Source organism: Ammodytes marinus (assembly GCF_949987685.1).
Source record: "Ammodytes marinus genome assembly, chromosome: 14".
NCBI classification, from domain to species: Eukaryota; Metazoa; Chordata; class Actinopteri; order Uranoscopiformes; family Ammodytidae; genus Ammodytes; species Ammodytes marinus.
The window spans coordinates 29,156,140-29,175,134 of record NC_137218.1 but is presented as its reverse complement, the minus strand read 5'-3'; the positions used below and the strand labels follow the sequence as shown (position 1 = coordinate 29,175,134).

Here is an 18,995-nt window from a genome sequence, read left to right as displayed (position 1 = left end):
GGAGGAGCTGGAGAGAATGGCTGGGTTTCAGCCCAGAAATTCCGTGAAGCCTATCTTGACTTCCACATGTCAAACTTAATAAGTGGCATAAAGGGGGGTGGGGGTGGGGGCACTATAGGCCTAAAAACAAACTGTTCCCTCTGCCACATCAAAGCAGGGCCGGACTGCTGTGGCCTTGATCCTTCATCAGCTTCCCTGTATCACTTTCAAATACAGGGCCATTTCATATGTAGAGATGCACAGCTAATGTGTCCCACCCAGACTCCAGTCAGTCAGCACACCAAGCCAATCAGCCAGTCGGCCAGGTCTGCTGTGAACCCAGGCCTCTGCTTTCTATCACACAGCCAGACATAGAACAAGCTGTACAATATTGCTGGATAACGTGCCGTGCTCAACAAAAGGAGAACATTAAAGACATAAAGAAGAACAATTCCAAAACCACAACCTGAATTATATCTGTCTGACCAGACTAGAATGCTGTTGGTAAGTCATATCAGCAGAAGAGGATCAAGGCTCAATGTTGAAGGGTCAGGACAACAACCTTTACCAAATAAAAGCCCCAACATGCAACAAAGCAGGAGTGGAAACAAACCTCAATGATGAAGTGGTTGACAATGAGATGGTTAGAGAATCTGATGATTGGATCTAAAAGTAGAAATGATCTGTTGCATGAAAGAGTTCTGTTGCTTGGTGCTTTTACCAACATAACTAGAGCGTGTGATGTGTGATCCAAAGAAATAAAGTGTGAAATCGTCAAGTAAAAGTTGTTTGCATTGGCTTCTATTTAATGGACTGTGCCATCTTTACAGTGTCTTCACTTTAAGACAATGATCTATTATGACTATCATATGGAGCTGGGCAGCTCAAGCAGTACCATTATAGAGTTTAACATTCAACCTTAGAACTCATCTTTCACATGGACATAGTCAGGCACACATGGAACGCATGAGACAGGCCTTTAAATAAAAGATGAAATTCCATCCTGTAAAAATACTGATGCTCTACCAAGCTGTTAAAAGTACAGCTTGTGTTTTCCAGGTGACGTTACACAATTAGTTTGTTTTTTTATATTGGTGGGATACATTTACGTTTACCATGCGCCCTTTGAGTCACTCAGGTTTATGAAACAAGCGTTCAAAGATGCTGCATATTCACAAAAGACAGAAAGAAGTAAGCTGTAACTTATCATTCCACACATCCCTCTTACAAAGTTATGAAGCACTCTTCACATGTGCCCACCTGTGGAATAGCTGATGGTTTACATCTGCTTTAACCCATTGATGACGGCTGCTGCGCGATGCCACATTGGCTCTCCTGCCTGATGCTGCGTCGCGCAGCATTATTACTTTATCTAATTTTCATGGCATTTTTATTTATTTATTATTATTCTTCCGGACAATTACACATAATACATAATATTCTCATTGCATATTCATACATATTACTTTGTGTTATCGTCCGAAGGGAAGCAGGAGAAGCCAAAGGCTTATCGGGTCCCGCCTATGCATTCCCAGCATAGAATGCACTGTCATTGGTTCAAATACACGAGGTGGGTTTTGTTGATTTTTTTAAGACCACGTGACCACCCAAAAGTTGTGTGGTTTGCCGAAAATCATGTCAATAAAAAAAATAAAAAATAAAAAAATAAAACAAAATAATAAAAAAAATACGCCAGCTATGTCGGCGACAGAACAGTTAGTGGCGTTTGGTGCGCAGAATCAAGGTCTACTATAGACTACTGACGAAAATCACACAACACATTGCATCTATTTATTAACAATATTTAATAATTTTCTAATTCATCTAATTTTGACGATTTTTAGAAATATTTGTTGGTTTGTAAGCGCTAAGGGAGCATGTTTAAATAAAACCTGTGAACCTTAACTTTTAAATGTATTTTATTTCATGTTTCTATGTGCTACACAGGCTTAGATATTAAGGTTTTGGTAGACTTGACAATTCGTACTATTTTTTCAGAAAACCCTCAGGCATTAAGGACATGCATCCTAGATTGCCATAGTCATCAATGGGTTAAAAACCCAAAGTTTGAATCCTTCAGCATTGGTTTCATAGACACAGGTGTTGCTTTCTGGATCTCATATGTGCACAGTAATTTGAAGAAACACACACACACACACACACACACACACACACACACACACACACACACACACACACACACTCACACTCACACTCACACTCACACTCACACTCACACTCACACTCACACTCACACTCACACTCCCCTCCAATAGTATTGGAACAGTGAGGCCAATTCCTTTATTTTTGCTGTAGACTGGAAACATTTGGGTTTGACACCAAAATATGAATATGAGACAATAGATCAACATTTCAGCTTTCATTTCCAGGTATTAACATCTTGATCTTATACACAACTGAGAAGATAGCATTATTTGTAAAGGAACACCACATTTTTAGGTGAGCAAAAGTATTGGAACAGATACTTAAAATAAATTAAAGTGAATAAAACGTAATGTTTTGTTGCAATCCTTCGCTTGCAATAACTGCATCAAGCCTGTGACCCATTGACATCACAAAACAAAACATTTGCATTCTTCTTTTGTGATGCTTTTCCAGGCTTTCACCGCAGCCTCATTCAGTTGCTGTTTGTTTTGGGGGGTTACTCTCTTCACTCTCCTCTTTAGCAGGTAAAATGCATTCTCTATAGGGTTTAAGTCTGGAGATTGACTTGGCCAGTCTAAAACCTTCTATTTCTTGCCCCTGATGAACTCCTTTGTTGTTTTTGCAGTTTTTTTGTATCATTATCTTGCTGCATGATGAAGGATCTTCCAATCAGTTTGGTTGCATTTTTTTAAAATTGGCAGACACAATGTTTCTGTAGACTTCTAAGTTCAGTTTGCTGTTGCCATCATGTGTTACTGTGTTGTTGTCAAGATGAACCTTTACCAAAGTGGCGAAAGAAAGGATCTGCTCATGATCCCAAACATACAAGCTCATATGTGAAACACGGTGGAGGCAATGTCATGGCTTGGGCTTGCATGGCTTCTTGTCGGATGGGCTCATTCATCTTCATTGATGATGTAACACATGATGGCAACAGCAAAAGGAACTCAGAAGTTTACAGAAACATTTTGTCTGCCAATTTAAAGAAAGATGCAACCAAACTGATTGGAAGATCCTTCATCATGCAGCAAGATAATGACCCAAAACAGACTGCAAAAACAAAAAAAGGAGTTAATCAGGGGCAAGAAATGGAAGGTTTCAGACTGGCCAAGTCTATCTCTAGAGTTAAACCCTATAGAGAATGCATTTTACCTGCTAAAGAGGAGAGTGAAGAGAGCAGAGGTGGGGGTCACTAATGTGCAAGTCACAAGCAAGTCTCAAGTCATAACCTTCAAGTAAGTCCAAGTCACTGTGGTGAGAATCAAGCAAGTCACAAGTCAAGTCATTGCTCAGGTCAAGCAAGTCACAAGTCAAGTCATACAAAAATCATATGATCTAACCCAGTTTCTACATTTAAAAGACCTGCATTCCACAGTTCTCTTCTTCATACCGTCATCGTCAACATCATCCTTGAACTACAATTGAATTATTCTTGGTCTGACCGAGGGGTCTTCAACTAAAATTGAAATGGGTCCAGTTGACAACATTTTCTTACAGCTAAGGTCCGAATCTCATAATGTCTGCATCCAATAGCGACCCCTTATCTATCACATATGATCAACACCGCACATTTCCTTTTCTTTCAACCACATTTAGGCTACTTTCAATTTCCAAGTAGCTTACTTTTAACATGGAAAACAAGAAATATATAACATATACTTACACAAAACAGACACTTAATGCCCATAATGCATTTAAAATAAAACAGGGCAATGATCTATGTCAACTTTTTTTTTTATGGCAGGATCACATTTTGATTTATCCCTAATCATTTGTTTATCATACTGGGGGGCAAACTGTCATAACAGGCAGTGTGCTGTGCTGTCGGTGCGGGGGCGGCGGCTGTGAGCTGTCAGAAGTAAAGGAGCCAGTGAACGTGGAAGGTCGAACTGCATCATATAGGCCTATAGGCCTACATCATAACCGCTGTTTAGTCTCACAGAGATGCTTTTATAAGCCTACAGTCCGTGGATGTAGGGCGCTTGATAAGGAAGCGTGCGTTATCAAGGCAGCAGCGCTGCAGGAAACGCTTGTTACTTTCGTTTTCTTTTACAAGACTTCTCGGGGCCGTTACAACGTGAAAAGGGAAGGGAAGAAGGCGCTACATATTTACTGTGATTGGGTTATAAGCGTGTGGGAGGCTCAGGTGAATTATTCTTGGTCTAGCCCAGGGGTGTCCAAACTTTTTTCACTGAGGGCCACATACAGAAAAATCTACGAAGGGCCGGGCCACTTTGCAAAAATAACACATTTATCAGGACATGTAGCTGCTCTGATGTTTAGTTTCATAGTGTCTTCGTAAATTGTAATCCTTCTTCACGGCAACACTTTACTTGCACATTAAAAATATACATCCCCCCTCTTGTTAAATGCCATTAATACACCCAGTGTTTTCTGCTTTTACGTCTAATGTCCAGCTTGGTGAAAATAGTAGCCAGCCGAGATCCCGTCCCTCCAAGGGGGGTCCGGGGGTATGCCCCCCCGGGAGATTTTTTTAAGTTTTTAAAGTGAAATGCATGAATCTGGTGCACTTTGAGAGGGAAATTAAGAGGCTAAAGCTGAAGAATTTTGTATGAAAAAAAATGTAAACACTGGTGTCAGATGAATTAGAAGCTATTGGAGAAGGACACATGGATTTTCCATAATAATATTAATTTAAATTAAAATATTATGCAGGGTCCTCTGGGATGGCCTTGCTGCTCTTTTTCTTTTATGGGACATATTTCTCTGTAATATAATGAGTGCATTTAGATTATTTAAAAATTAAAAGGGCCATATTACATTATATTTTTAAAATGTGCCAAGGGCCAATCAATCAGTTTTGACACCCCTGCACTAGTGGGTTAACTAAGAAATGCAAAAAAAAAAATATTATTTTTTTTTTTCAAAGGGCCATATTGCATTATATTTTTAAAATCGGCCGCGGGCCAATAAAAAGCGGGCCGCAGTTGGCCCACGGGCCGTAGTTTGGACACCCCTGGTCTAGCCCATGGACATATAAAGAAAGGTCTAGCCGCCTCCATGACTGCTGCTCCTGTGTTGACCTGCTGACGCTGTTTGTCCGCGCAGCGCGCTGCGTGCATTGCACTGTAAAATCACCGATCATGTTTCAAAATAAAACATAATTTCTAACGTAATCTAACTTTTAAAAATTCAAGTCATTTCGAGTCTTCTGTCCCAAGTCTAAGTCAAGTCTCAAGTCATGAAGACCAAGTCAAAGTCAAGTCTTTTATCAGTGTTAGTCAAGCAAGTCTCAAGTCCTCAAATTTGCGACTCGAGTCTGACTCGAGTCAAGTCATGTGACTCGAGTCCCCCATGTCTGGAAGAGAGTAAACAAACAACAACTGAAAGGGGCTGCAGTGAAAGCCTGGAAAAGCATCACAAAAGAAGAATGCAAAAGTTGTGTGATGTCAATGGGTCACACAGGCTTGATGCAGTTATTGCAAGGGAAGGATTTGCAACAAAATATTAAGTCTTATTTACTTTAATTTATTTTAAGTGTATCTGTTCCAATACTTTTGCTCACCTAAAAATTTGGTGTTCCTTTACAAATAATGCTATCTTCTAAGTTGTGTATCAGATCCAAATGTAAATACCTGGAAACAAAAGCTGAAATGTTGATCTATTGTCTCATATTCATATTTTGGTGTCAAACCCAAATGTTTCCAGTCTACAGCAAAAATAAAGGAATTGGTCTCAATGTTCCAATACTTTTGGAGGGGACTGTATACACACACACACACACACACACACACACACACACACACACACACACACACACACACACACACACACACACACACACACACACACACACACACACACACACACACACACACACACACACACACACACACACACACACACACACACACACACACACACACACACACACACACACACACACACACACACAGTATATGGGTTTTTTTATATGGGATTTTTTAGGCCGCTATTTCTGTTATGACATTTTTCTAAATGAATATATCCTGCTCTTGAATACCTGAATAATAAATGTCTCCATTCATCATTGCACTATTTTGTCTCACCAAATTCATAGATGTTTATTTTCATTTTATTGCAGGGAGGCTAAGTAAGATCAATTATATTTCCCATCTTAATACTTGGGCACTAACATGTGCCTTCAAAAAGTAGTATAATTCAACTTTCAGCAGGAGTGAGCATGCGATACTACATGTGATGGCACATGGTTAAGATAGAAACGGAAAGCTTAGGTCGTGATGTGTGGCTTTGATAAAAAGTATCGAGGGTGGGGGCTATGCGAGTTGAAAGGTAAGAATAAGCATTAATATGACTGACGAAACAAAAGTTCTACATGCATTATGCAGTGTCATGCATATTAAAACCTATTCCTCTGGCAGATAGATACAGTGTAGTTTGTCTTTAGGTCTTAAATAAGATTGTCTTCATCTAAATTAATATTACACCTTCCTTGTTGATGATTGTTACAGTAAATCTATTGCAACCTAACACATTCCAATGTATGTCAGGCAATGTATGAGCAGTGTCAAAAAAAAAGCATCACTGCAAAAACCTTTTCCAGGTGCACGTGTGTGTGTGTGTGTGTGTGTGTGTTCAGTCTTGACAGTTATTATAATACAGTAAAATCTATCAAATTACGTCAGCTGTTTGGTCCAGCAAATAATTCACCACTGACTTGTAAGTGTCACGATAAGCAAGCAGTGATTTGTGTTCAATCTATCTATACTTTTGGCACCCCGGTTGTCCATACTGTACTTCTATACATAATATCTATTGCAGGTCTTTGTATCCTGGGAGAGGGATAAGCTCCTCTGTGGCTCTTCCTGAGGTTAGAGACAGATGACGTCCTATGTTTAACAGATTGTTATGCCCCGCGAGGTAAACCTGGGACTGGTGATATGTTGCTATATGAATAGAACTTACCGGGACGGAATGAGTAGTGATTAGAGTTGGGCCAAAACAATGTGCACACTCACCAATCCTGAATAATGCCTTCTATTTTGGATTCATTAAAACCCATATCAATATTAAGAAACATGACAACCTATACAGCCAGACTTTTCTTTGTTGTACCCCTTGGTGGTTTAAGACAACACTACTGTATGTCATATTTTCACTTGCTGTTTAATTTTTGACTTAATTTATTTGTACTTATCTGGCTTATTTTTAGACTGTGGTGGTAAAATGGCAGCCCTGGATATTGTCTGACAGCGTGTGGTCTTGTATAAGAACTAACACTTCCCAAAGTGCAGTGGTTTGAAGTCAGCCACCTGCTACTGCTAATTGCCCCAGTCTTGTTCAGTAGAGAGGCCCTTGATTCCCGCTTGGACCAAGAGGAACACAGGCAATGGAATGCAAAGGGTTTTAAGTCAGTGGTAAATGTCTGAGGAATGGATGGAGGGAGTAACCCAGGTCAACACATTAGGTCTACTTTAACCCATTGTATCTCCTGCCGACTGCTGCGTAGCCGTAGCGCAGCATTGTTGCTTTATCTAATTTTCATGGCGCGTGCAGCATAGAATGCACCGTCATTGGTTCAAATACACATGAGGTGGGTTTTGTTGATTGTTTAAGACCACATGACCACCCAAATGTTGTGTGGTTTGCCGAGAATCATGTCAATAAAAAACTATTATAATAATAAAAATAAAATAAAAATAAAAGCCGGCTGTGTCGGTAATAGTGTATTACAGAACAGTTAGTGGCATTCGGAGCGCAGAATCTAGGTCTACTATAGGCTACTGATGAAAATCACACAACACATTGCATCTATTTATTAACTATATTTAATAATTTTGGCTGTATTTTGCTGCTCCAACTCAAATTCAGCCCAGCCAGGCTATAGTTAAGTTTCAGTTTTGTTTTCATCTCCGTGGTATACAGCTGTTTGGACCAGCTGATTGGCTCCCGACAGCGGGAGTCAGTCTGCGTTCCAGTTGTACTGGGAAGTCGGATTTATGGTGCCAGTGATAACTGAACTAAATTATAAAATAAAGCTATCTCCTCCTTCCTCTATTTGTCTATCTTTATCTCTCCACTGCACACTCAGTCACTATAATCCATTCTTAAAGGAAGCAGGATTATAACCTCATTTAGCACATTATTTTTAAATATTTTATATTATTTATTCTTTTTTTTCCTCCCCCATCTAATTTTGACAATTTTTTGAAAAATGTGTTGGTTTGTAAGCGCTAAGGGAGCATGTTTAAACAAAACCTGTGAACCTTAACATTTAAATGTATTTTATTTCATGTTTCTATGTGCTACAGAGGCTTAGATATCAAGGTTTTGGTAGACGTTGACAATTCGTAGTATTTTTTCAGAAAACCCTCAGGCATTAAGGACATGCATCCTAGATTGCCATAGTCATCAATGGGTTAATAAGCACAGACAGATAGGTCAAGAGTTCAGCCCTCCTACATGCCATGATACGTTTTCATTCAAACATATGAACACACCAACCTCCTGGTTTTACATTCCCGTACTATAAAATGAATTGACCTTGTTGACGATCAAGTGGGACAAATCATGTTTAAAGCAAGAAACAAACTGCTACCAGGTAATATTCAAAAATTTCTTCGACAGAGAGGGGGAAGTGGTGTGAAACTGTGGCAAGGTATGAGCACAGAACTATCTAGTTTAAAAAAAGGTACACAGCAATGATTTTCAAAAGATACAGGGATGAAGGAGGGCTTTAGAAAAAAAAGGAAACAAACGTAGTTACTTGGGTGGTGTTTGCATGTTTTGTGTAGGTGTATATATGTAGGTTGATGTGTGTCACTCTGTAGATGTAAATCTGTTTATAATATATATAAATTGCACATATAGGGGAGAACGGGGTAAATTGTCACACGGGTTGGTTGTCACAATCGTTATATCTCAGAACCAGAAGGCGCTGTCTGTGAAATTTTGGTATGTAAATATCCACAATTGGGGTCAGAGGTCACCTACATAGTCTTCCTTGGAGTTAGACTGCTGAATTTGAGGTGAGAGGACTGTTTGTGTTTTTCATGTCAAATTGAAAATATTTAGCTCCTCAGTATTTTTCTTCTAGGCTTTTACACAATGGGTTTATAACAAAACACTTGTTACCCATAAAAAGTGTGAAGGGTAAACTATAGTTTAGATTGTGGTTAGCAAGCTAATTAGTTGTCAGATGGTTGTTGGCCTTGATGCTAGCAAGAAATTCAAGTTGGGGTTGGTCGTCACATTTTTTGGGGGGTTGGTTGTCACGTTATCCAAAGGCTGCAGCCAGAAAAGGAACACAATAACGAAAGAAATTGTCAAGCTGTGTCTTCACTGACACCCCAGAGAAGGAGAGAATAGAGCAGGAAAAGGCAGCTAGCATGCAAAAGAAAAAAGGGCAACAAAATCAAAACAACCCAGTGCATCCCAAACTAGACCAGCTGCCAAGGCTACAGTAAGTTATGTAGGCCTATTTGTCAACTTGACAATGCAATTACACGTTAAAATTGTTCTGCTTTCTCGTCTTCATTTTAAGATTATTCCCATTAAGATAACATTGTGACAAACAACCCCATAGTGTGTGACAACCGACCCCTTGATGGGGTTGGTTGTCACAATGTGTAAGGGTGTCTTTGACGATTAATTTCTTCTTTATTACAATAAGATAGAACAAGTGAGGGGTACACATTTCAAGCCAACACCTTAAGCTTCAATTTAATGTAGGAATGACTATTGAAAAATGTTTAGGTGATGAGCAATTCTCACTAGAGTAAAAAGTGTGCCTACTTACCCTGTTCTCCCCTAATAGCCTATATCAAAATGTGTGTGTGTGTGTGTGTGTGTGTGTGTGTGTGTGTGTGTGTGTATATATATATATATATATATATATATATATATATATATTTTGTATTAAATGCATAAATTGTATAGAAAAAAAAATCATTTATTTTTTTAACGCAATTAACGCATGTCCAGAATGACCCGCCTAACATATCCCACCAGCTCTGCACTAGTCGTCACTCTAACGTTATGGCTGACCCAGGATCTGCACACAAAGTGTGTGTGCGCATGTGTGCGTGTGTGTGTGTGTTCATGTATTACCTGGGCAATGTTCTTGTTAAGTAAGTAGACACCATATTCAAAATGAAAGCGCTCTCCTCTGGGGTACAAAGGGAATCTGTGAAAAGCAGAAAAAGACAAACAAGGTGTTAACACTGGAGTACGTGATATAGTCCACTTGATCCTCTACCATCTGAATCTAGAAACATAGGTGTTAACACCCTCCGAACACACACCCGCATTTCCAACAGGATTATATTCATACAATAGCCTTCTATCCATACTGCATATCACAACATATAGGTCCATGTGAAAATATATATAACGGATGGTGGGATTAAGACGAGGGTTCATTTTCCTATTAATTTAACTTTGAAGGGTTTCAAACAACTGTTGCTCTTTGGCATTGCAATGGCCAATGAATTCTTCCCATGATTGAAAGTGGCGGTTGATGTAGCCAGGAGCGTTTAGAGGCAGGAAGACTTGCAGAAGGTTGAGGCTGGGTGTGGGTCTGTGAGGATGCCACCTCCATACCTTGTTAAACTGAAATATCAAACAGGACCCGGGGAGGCCAGACAGCTGGGCCTCTCTGCCCACCAAGCACAAACACAGTCAACTTGGCCTTCCAGCGCGGTGGGAAAGTCCCAGCTCTGCCAGTGGGATGTCTTAGTGTGCAGTGCACAGGAAGGGAGCCTTCTCTGAAGGAGAGGAACATATCCCTGGGTGTAGGGGAGGACAATGCCCATGTCCACACTGGGAACATTGTCTTTGCTACCAAAGACTTAAGGCTGGATCCCTTCCTGTCCTCATGTCTGCTCATCTCCCACTGAGGAAGACCAGCTCTCTCTCAGACTCGCACGCACGCACGCACGCACGCACGCACACACACACTATCTAGAATCCTATCTGAGCCCAAATTAAACTCCATCTCTAAATGCTTCATCTTAACCTCCACAGTAACCCAAACCTAATCCCACTCTTAACCCCTCACCTCAAACACCGAGAGATGGTTCTTTCACAACTGGGAGAAATGTCTTCATTTTAGGGGATTTTCACTGATCGTCGCAGCACATGAAATTGACATCTGGTCTTTGTAAGAAAACAAATCCAATAAGACAAAGGAAAGATCTTACCCAGGCCAGCTACTGTCATAGGCGGGCATACACACAGACCAAGCATGCATGCAGTTAACATAGAAACTGTGGCTGCTTTATGGTTGCAAAAACTGTTGCTTTTAAAATAACATCAACAAATGATAATAAAAAGTGACATCTATTTTAACTGAGCTGTCGGCCTTGTGTGATGTTGCAGTGTTTTCATTTGGTGCTGGAGTTAGGTCTGTAAAAGGAAAGGTTTAGGCTACTTTGATTGGCTACTTTATTATAAAGACATTATGGTTGTTAATATAAAAACAGCACACCCCAGACATCTCAAAACTCATTCTAAAATCTTACACAAACATGATTTGTAAGAAAAGCTCTATCCTAAGCTAACATTATATGTGTGACAAATTCCATGAGATACTTGCTTCTGTTATTTTAAGACAGAGCTGCTAGAAGAAGCAGATGTGTTCTGAATGTGTGTGGGTACTGTACAGTATGTGCAGACATGTGCTGAATGCTTTGCACAAGTGTGTGTGTGTGTGTGTGTGTGTGTGTGTGTGTGTGTGTGTGTGTGTGTGTGTGCTTCTGAGTAAGTGCATCCGGCCTTGTGTGTGTGTGTGTGTGTGTGTATGCGTCCCCCAGGGACTGGGTCATGGTCTTTTGTTAATCCTGTGTGAGCGCAACGCAGATATGGGGCTCTTACTATGCCCTCTAGGTGCCTGAGGCAAAGGGAAAATACACTTCCTCAGTGCTAGCTCCTGTCCATAGTAAAATCATCTTCATGCATGACAATGCACCATCTCATGCTGCAAAGAATACCTCTGTGTCGTTGGCTGCTATGGGCATAAAAGGAGAGAAACTCATGGTGTGGCCCCATCTTCCCCTGACCTCAACCCTATTGGGAACCTTTGGAGCATCCTCAAGCAAAACATCTATGAGGTTGGGAGGCAGTTCACATCAAAACAGCAGCTATGGGAGGCTATTCTGGCATCCTGCAAAGATATTCAAGCAGAAACTCTCTAAAAACTCACAAGTTCAATGGATGCAAGAATTGTGAAGGTGATATCAAAGAAGGGGTCCTATGTTAATATATATAACTTGGCCTGTTAAGATGTTTTTGATTGAAATAGCTTTTGATTTCTCTAAACAACCATTTTTATTTCTTTACAACCTATAAAATGTTTTGAAACTCTGTTGTGCATAATAATTTGGAATGGTGCATTTTGAATTTTTTATTTTTGAAAAAAATACCGTTATCATTTGGAGGTTTGTTCAATAAAATTTGAATCATACTTTAACAGTTGATGACTTGAAAATTATACTGACTGTCATTTGCATCAACTATTTAGGAAAATCTGAGAAAAATATCATTTGCATAATAATTTGGAACGCACTGTAATGACATGATCAAGTAGCTTGCCAGCCTAGCCTGAGTTGATATAAAGTTATTTGTTTTGGTCTTGAATATGACCGCTTTGGGTAGCAGACCAGACATGTGACTGTTTCAGTCACTGTAATTGGTTCATTGTTTACTGTACGTATGACGACAATACGTTGGGGCGAGCCCCCCCTGAACCCATAGAGATTGCATTGCGAAAAAAAAAGTTTTACATTGAAGTCTATGAGAGTGCTCAGGGCAATTTTCAACCAGCCCGAAATCGCCCCAGAGTGATGGTACAAAACACAGATGCTGATTGTCCAATGATATTCAGACTTAGATGCAGGTAAAAACTGTATTGAAATCATAAATTATGATTATAAATAGAAAAAAAAATATTTTTCATCATTATTATTATCATTATTATATTTTTGTTTTTTGCTATGGGTCCAGGAGGGTGGCGCCCTATCGCCCTCTATGGGCGAGCCGCCGCTGCTCCAGGATGTTAAAATTGCAGTGTCTAATAAGGGAATATTTTAGCAACATCTAGTGGTGAGATTGTAGATGTCAACGCTCCCTTGCTAACCCTTCCCTTTAGGATAATTTAGAGAAGCTACAGTGGCCTTCAAGGACAAAGAGCTAGTTACTAAAGGCATTACTCATGGCATCATCCACCACTGCCTCAAGTCTTTCCACAATATCAAGTTATGAGGTGAATATGTATTTAGTTATCTATTCTATAGTACTTCTTCTTGGTCTTCCAAAAAGGTGCATTTCCCAAGGAAGCCCACTATATATAAAAACATGTAAGGCCGTTAAGTACGTCCATTGTGTGCTACTGTAGAAACATGGCGGTGCAACAAGGCGGCCCCAGCGCCACGCTCCTACACTCAACAAAAATATAAACACAACACTTTTGTTTTTGCTCCCATTTTTCATGAGATGGACTTAAAGATCTAAAATTCATTCCAGATACACAATATTACCATTTCTCTCAAACATTGTTCACAAATCTGTCTAAATGTGTGATAGTGAGCACTTCTGCTTTGCTGAGATAATCCATCCCACCACACAGGTGTGCCACATCAAGATGCTGATCTGACATCATGATTAGTGCACAGGTGTGCCTTACAATAAAAGGCCACCCTGAAATGTGCAGTTTTGTCTCACAGCAAAATGCCACAGATGCCACAAGCATTGAGGGAACGTGCAATTGGCATGCTGACAGCAGAAATGTCAACCAGATCTGTTGCTCGTGCATTGAATGTTCATTTCTCCACCATAAGCCGTCTCCAAAGGCGTTTCAGAGAATATGGCAGTACATCCAACCGGCCTCACAACCGCAGACCACGTGTAACCACACCAGCCCAGGACCTCCACATCCAGCAGGTTCACCTCCAAGATCGTCTGAGACCAGCCACTGAGACAGCTGCTGAAACAATTGGTTTGCATAACCAAACAATTTCTGCACAAACTGTCAGAAACCGTCTCAGGGAAGCTCAACTGCATGCTCGTCGTCCTCATCGGGGTCTTGACCTGACTCCAGCTCGTCGCCGTAACAGACTTGAGTGGGCAAATGCTCACATTCGATGGCGTCTGGCACGTTGGAGAGGTGTTCTCTTCACGGAGGAATCTCGGTTTACATTGTTCAGGGCAGATGGCAGACAGCGTGTGTGGGGTCGTGTGGGTGAGCGCTTTGCTGATGTCAATGTTGTGGATCGAGTGGCCCATGGTGGTGGTGAGGTTATGGTATGGGCAGGCATCTGTTATGGACGAAGAACACAGGTGCATTTTATTGATGGCATTTTGAATGCACAGAGATAACGTGATGAGATCCTGAGGCCCATTGTTGTGCCATACATCCATGAACATCACCTCACGTTTCAGCAAGATAATGCACGGCCCCATGTTGCAAGGATCTGTACACAATTCTTGGAAGCTGAAAATGTCCCAGTTCTTGCATGGCCAGCATACTCACCGGACATGTCACCCATTGAGCATGTTTGGGATGTGCTTGACCGGCGTATACGACAGCGTGCACCACTTCCCACTAATATCCAGCAACTTCGCACAGCCATTGAAGAGGAGTGGACCAACATTCCACAGGCCACAATTGACAATTGACAACTTCGCACAGCCATTGAAGAGGAGTGGACTAACATTCCACAGGCCACAATTGACAATCTGATAAACTCTATGCGAAGGAGATGTGTTGCACTGCATGAGGCAAATGGTGGTCACACCAGATACTGACTGGTTCTGAGTCCCCAGACCCCCAATAAAGCAAAAAAATGCACATTTCAGAGTGGCCTTTTATTGTGGACAGTCTAAGGCACACCTGTGCACTAATCATGATGTCAGATCAGCATCTTGATGTGGCACACCTGTGAGGTGGGATGGATTATCTCAGTAAAGCAGAAGTGCTCACTATCACACATTTAGACAGATTTGTGAACAATGTTTGAGAGAAATGGTAATATTGTGTATCTGGAATGAATTTTAGATCTTTTAGTCCATCTCATGAAAAATGGGAGCAAAAACAAAAGTGTTGCGTTTATATTTTTGTTGAGTGTATGTAGACAGAAAAGGCTATTTCTAAGCTCAGAAAACAAACCTTTATTTTCAGATGATTATACACGAATAAAGATTGACTTAAAGGTCCCATATTATGCAAAATGCACTTTTTCAATGTTTTTTAACATAGATATGGGTCCACGGTGTACCTAGAGACTGCCAAAGTATCTCAAAAAACTCACTCCTTCTCACCCTCCCCTTTCTGAAAACCTCCACCCCTCCCCCAATATACTCCGTTCAGAATTGTTCTCACTATGTCGTCATAGCGAGAGAAGCCACCTCCCCCCCACATTAGTAACCAGAAACTTCCACCGTGCAATAGTCTATGATAACCCCCCTCCCCCCATTTCTTATTGGTCCACGGCGCCCAGATCCTCTGGAAAATATTTCGAGCGACAGCCATATTGTTTTTTCCTCTAAGCGACAAGATGCCCGAAGTACAACCAGTACAGCAAGGCATGCAGAGTGTTGCATAAACCCACACAGAAGCATTTTGCTCATAATCCACAAATTTATCTTAACCACAGCAGTCAATGCCGCATTTATAACAAGACAAAGATTAGTAAGCTACTTGTGTAGTAATTCCATCGGTGAAACTAAAAGGAATGTCCACAATGGTTGTTTGCCTGTTATTTACCTAGTGTAGCATGTAGCTTCAGGAGTAGCATCCCGCTTTTGCTCCTATTACACTAACTTAGCTTTCCCATTGCAGTCTAATAATGCCTCGGTTTTAACATGACAAAGGATAGGAAGCTATTCATGTAGAAATCAAACTTTGAAGCTAATGTTTTCACTGGTTTTAAATCTTCTTAGTGTTATTTTTAGCCGTTAGCCCCCGTGTAGCTATGCAGCAGCCTCCCACTTTTGCCCCTGTTACACTAACTTAGCTTTCCCATTGCAGTCTAATAATGCTTCGGTTTTTAACATGACAAAAGATAGGAAGCTATTCATGTAGAAATCAAACTTTCAAGCTAATGTTTTCACTGGTTTTGAATCGTCTGAGTGTTATTTTTAGCCGTTAGCTCCAGAGCAGCTACGCGGTAGCATCCCGCTTTTGCCCCTATTACACTAACTTAGGCTTCCCATTGCAGTCTAATAATGCCTCGGTTTTAACATGACACAGGTGAGGAAGCTATTCCTGTAGAAATCAAACTTTAAAGCTAATGTTTTCACTGGTTTTAATCATGTCAGATCATGTCAAACTGTTCAAAGAATTGCTAAGCTCCTGTATGGCGCAGTGTATCACGGCAGAGACGGTGGGAGGGCCCGGCACGGTGGGAGGGCCCAGCCAGATCGCAGGCTGCAGACACCAATATAGGTCATCCTGAGACCAGAGGAAAATCAGGGTATAGAGTAGCCTGGTCCAACCAGACCATCATACTTCATTTCATTTGTACAGAAGGTCTGGAAGTGCTGTAATTGGCAAATGTTCACTCACTTGGAGGCGGGTGTCTGTCGAAGTTTAAAACTATTGGATCTGCCCAGTGCCACTCTGGATTAGCCAACCAATCGCATCACGTTTGGTCGTCACGTGTGTCATGAGCCGGCTTTTGACGGTGCGTTCCAGTTGGACAGGGAACTCGGAAATTTCCGACTTCACTACATATTGTAGTATATGAATCTACCGGTACCTGGCAACAGTAACTTGTTAGAGCCTAACGTTTAGTTATTTGGACGAGAAAGGTTTTAGGCGTCCATACTTTCGCGAGCAGATGCACTGGAACACAGACAGGTCGGAACTCGGAACTACCAAGTCGGAAATCTCCTTCTTCCGAGTATAACACCAACACCAATTCCTGTCCAGGGACTACAGACGAAAATTAGCCATGTGGCTATAATCTGGCTCAATTGTATATTGTGCACTGTCCCTGCTAAATAAACAATAAATTAAATGAAATGAAATAAAGGAACGCAGCATTCAACTGAAACTGGAGCGTGACTTCGACGTCATCGTTCTCAGCCACTCGTTCTGTTCGCTGATTGGACGATTGTAGATTCTCTGGTAAAACTGGGAAATGCACTGTACACCCAGACTGACTACTGAAGGGAAAATGAAATTTGGCCGGAAGTAGGCGGGCGGGCGGAGCCAGGCTAGGTTTAGAGGCTTGCTACAATCAATCTGAACAGGGTTTTCAGCAAACATCTAAAAAAGTAAGTATTAGGGACTACTTAGACCATATAAAATTGACAGAAAAGTGCATAATATGGGAGCTTTAATAATATGATGTTCCTTTTTTTTACCAAGTCTCTTCTGGGAAAAAAACGCTAAGACCCCTACACACTGCTTTTTAGGAAGTAAACCCTTTAACAGATGGAGATCTCTCTAGCCCCTAGATTTCCAACAGGATTTTGCTACAAAGGCTGGCAAGTAAAAAAAGTGAGACGTACCCTGCGTTCCAATCCCCATACTTCTCTACTATTTAGTATGCCAGAAAAAGATTTAGGATGTCCCATTCATGCACGTCAATTGTAGTATGCTGAAATTACAGAAATGCCCCAGTAACTCCAATAGCATGTTACAGTATTTGTCTTTTTTCTTGACATTTCTCGACATAATGAAAAAAAAACTTCCTTAACTGATTTTTTTTTCTCTCTCCGGTGGCACTAAAACTCTTCTGTACGTAGTATGTTGTGTAGTAAAAATAAAGAGTATGTGATTTGGAACGCAGGGTTTGTTAGCCCGATGCCCAGCCCGCCATATCTCTGGCCCTCTGTATCCCCGGCCCCAGGGACAGAGCCACATGCCACAGCTCATATCTCGGCAGTAAGGAAATAACTAGCAACAGGGCCAATTCCCCACGCACCGCTGGCCTTTCCAATATCACTTCCCCAGCAGCAGATAGCATTTGTTTGCTGATGAACACGCGCAAGATGGAAAACAGAGCCACATCCAACAAACACAGGCAAACACATGGACACACACACACTGACTCCGTCATAGCACAGTGATTAATGAGCGCTGTCCACTGGCTCTGAAATCACACTGGAGAGCCTCTGCTCCACCAAACACCAGGAATTCACCGCAGGGACGTCCAGTGAAGTTAAATATATTATTACAGAGCAGCGGGGAGGGAACAGAGGGAGGAGGCACCTCAAGGACTTCAGCTGGCATATTTGATTATTATTATAAAGGGCACGTTTAGGGTCCTTTCCTGTTTGTATTCCTTTTGTTTACTAGAGCTGATTGTTGACATGCTGTAGGTACAGTATCTCACAAAAGTGAGTACACCCCTCATATTTCTTCAAATATTTCATTATATATTTTCATGGGACAACATTGAAGAAATAACACTTTGATATAATGTAAAGTAGTCAGTGTACAGCTTATATAACAGTGTAAATGTACTGTCCCATCAAAATAACTCGACACAGAGCCATTAATGTCTGAAGTGCTGGCAACAAAAGTGAGTACACCCTTAAGTGAAAACGTCCGAATTCGGCCCAAAGTGTCAATATTTTGTGTGGCCACCATTATTTTCCAGCACTGCCCTAACCCTCTTGGGCATGGAGTTCACCAGAGCTTCACAGGTTGCCACTGGAATCCTCTTCCACTCATTTATGACAACATCACGGAGCTGGTGGATATCAGAGACCTTGCGCTACTCCACCTTCCAATTGAGGATGCCCCACAGATGCTCAATAGGGTTTAGGTCTGTAACCAATGCTTGGCCAGTCCATAACCTTTACCTTCAGCTTCTTTAGCAAGGCAGTGGTCATCTTGGAGGTGTGTTTGGGGTCGTTATCATGTTGGAATACGGCCCTGCGGC

At 41.2% G+C, this 18,995-nt stretch overlaps 1 protein-coding gene across 1 annotated transcript in view; it reads right to left on the bottom strand.

The window, feature by feature from the left end:
- Positions 1–18,995, bottom strand: part of uvrag (UV radiation resistance associated gene) — a 147,827-nt gene that overhangs the window by 43,288 nt on the left and 85,544 nt on the right. Inside the window, exon 13 of the mRNA XM_080040620.1 lies at positions 10,216–10,291. Within this exon, the coding sequence (XP_079896746.1) occupies positions 10,216–10,291 (76 nt within the window). The remainder of the gene's footprint in view (positions 1–10,215; positions 10,292–18,995) is intronic.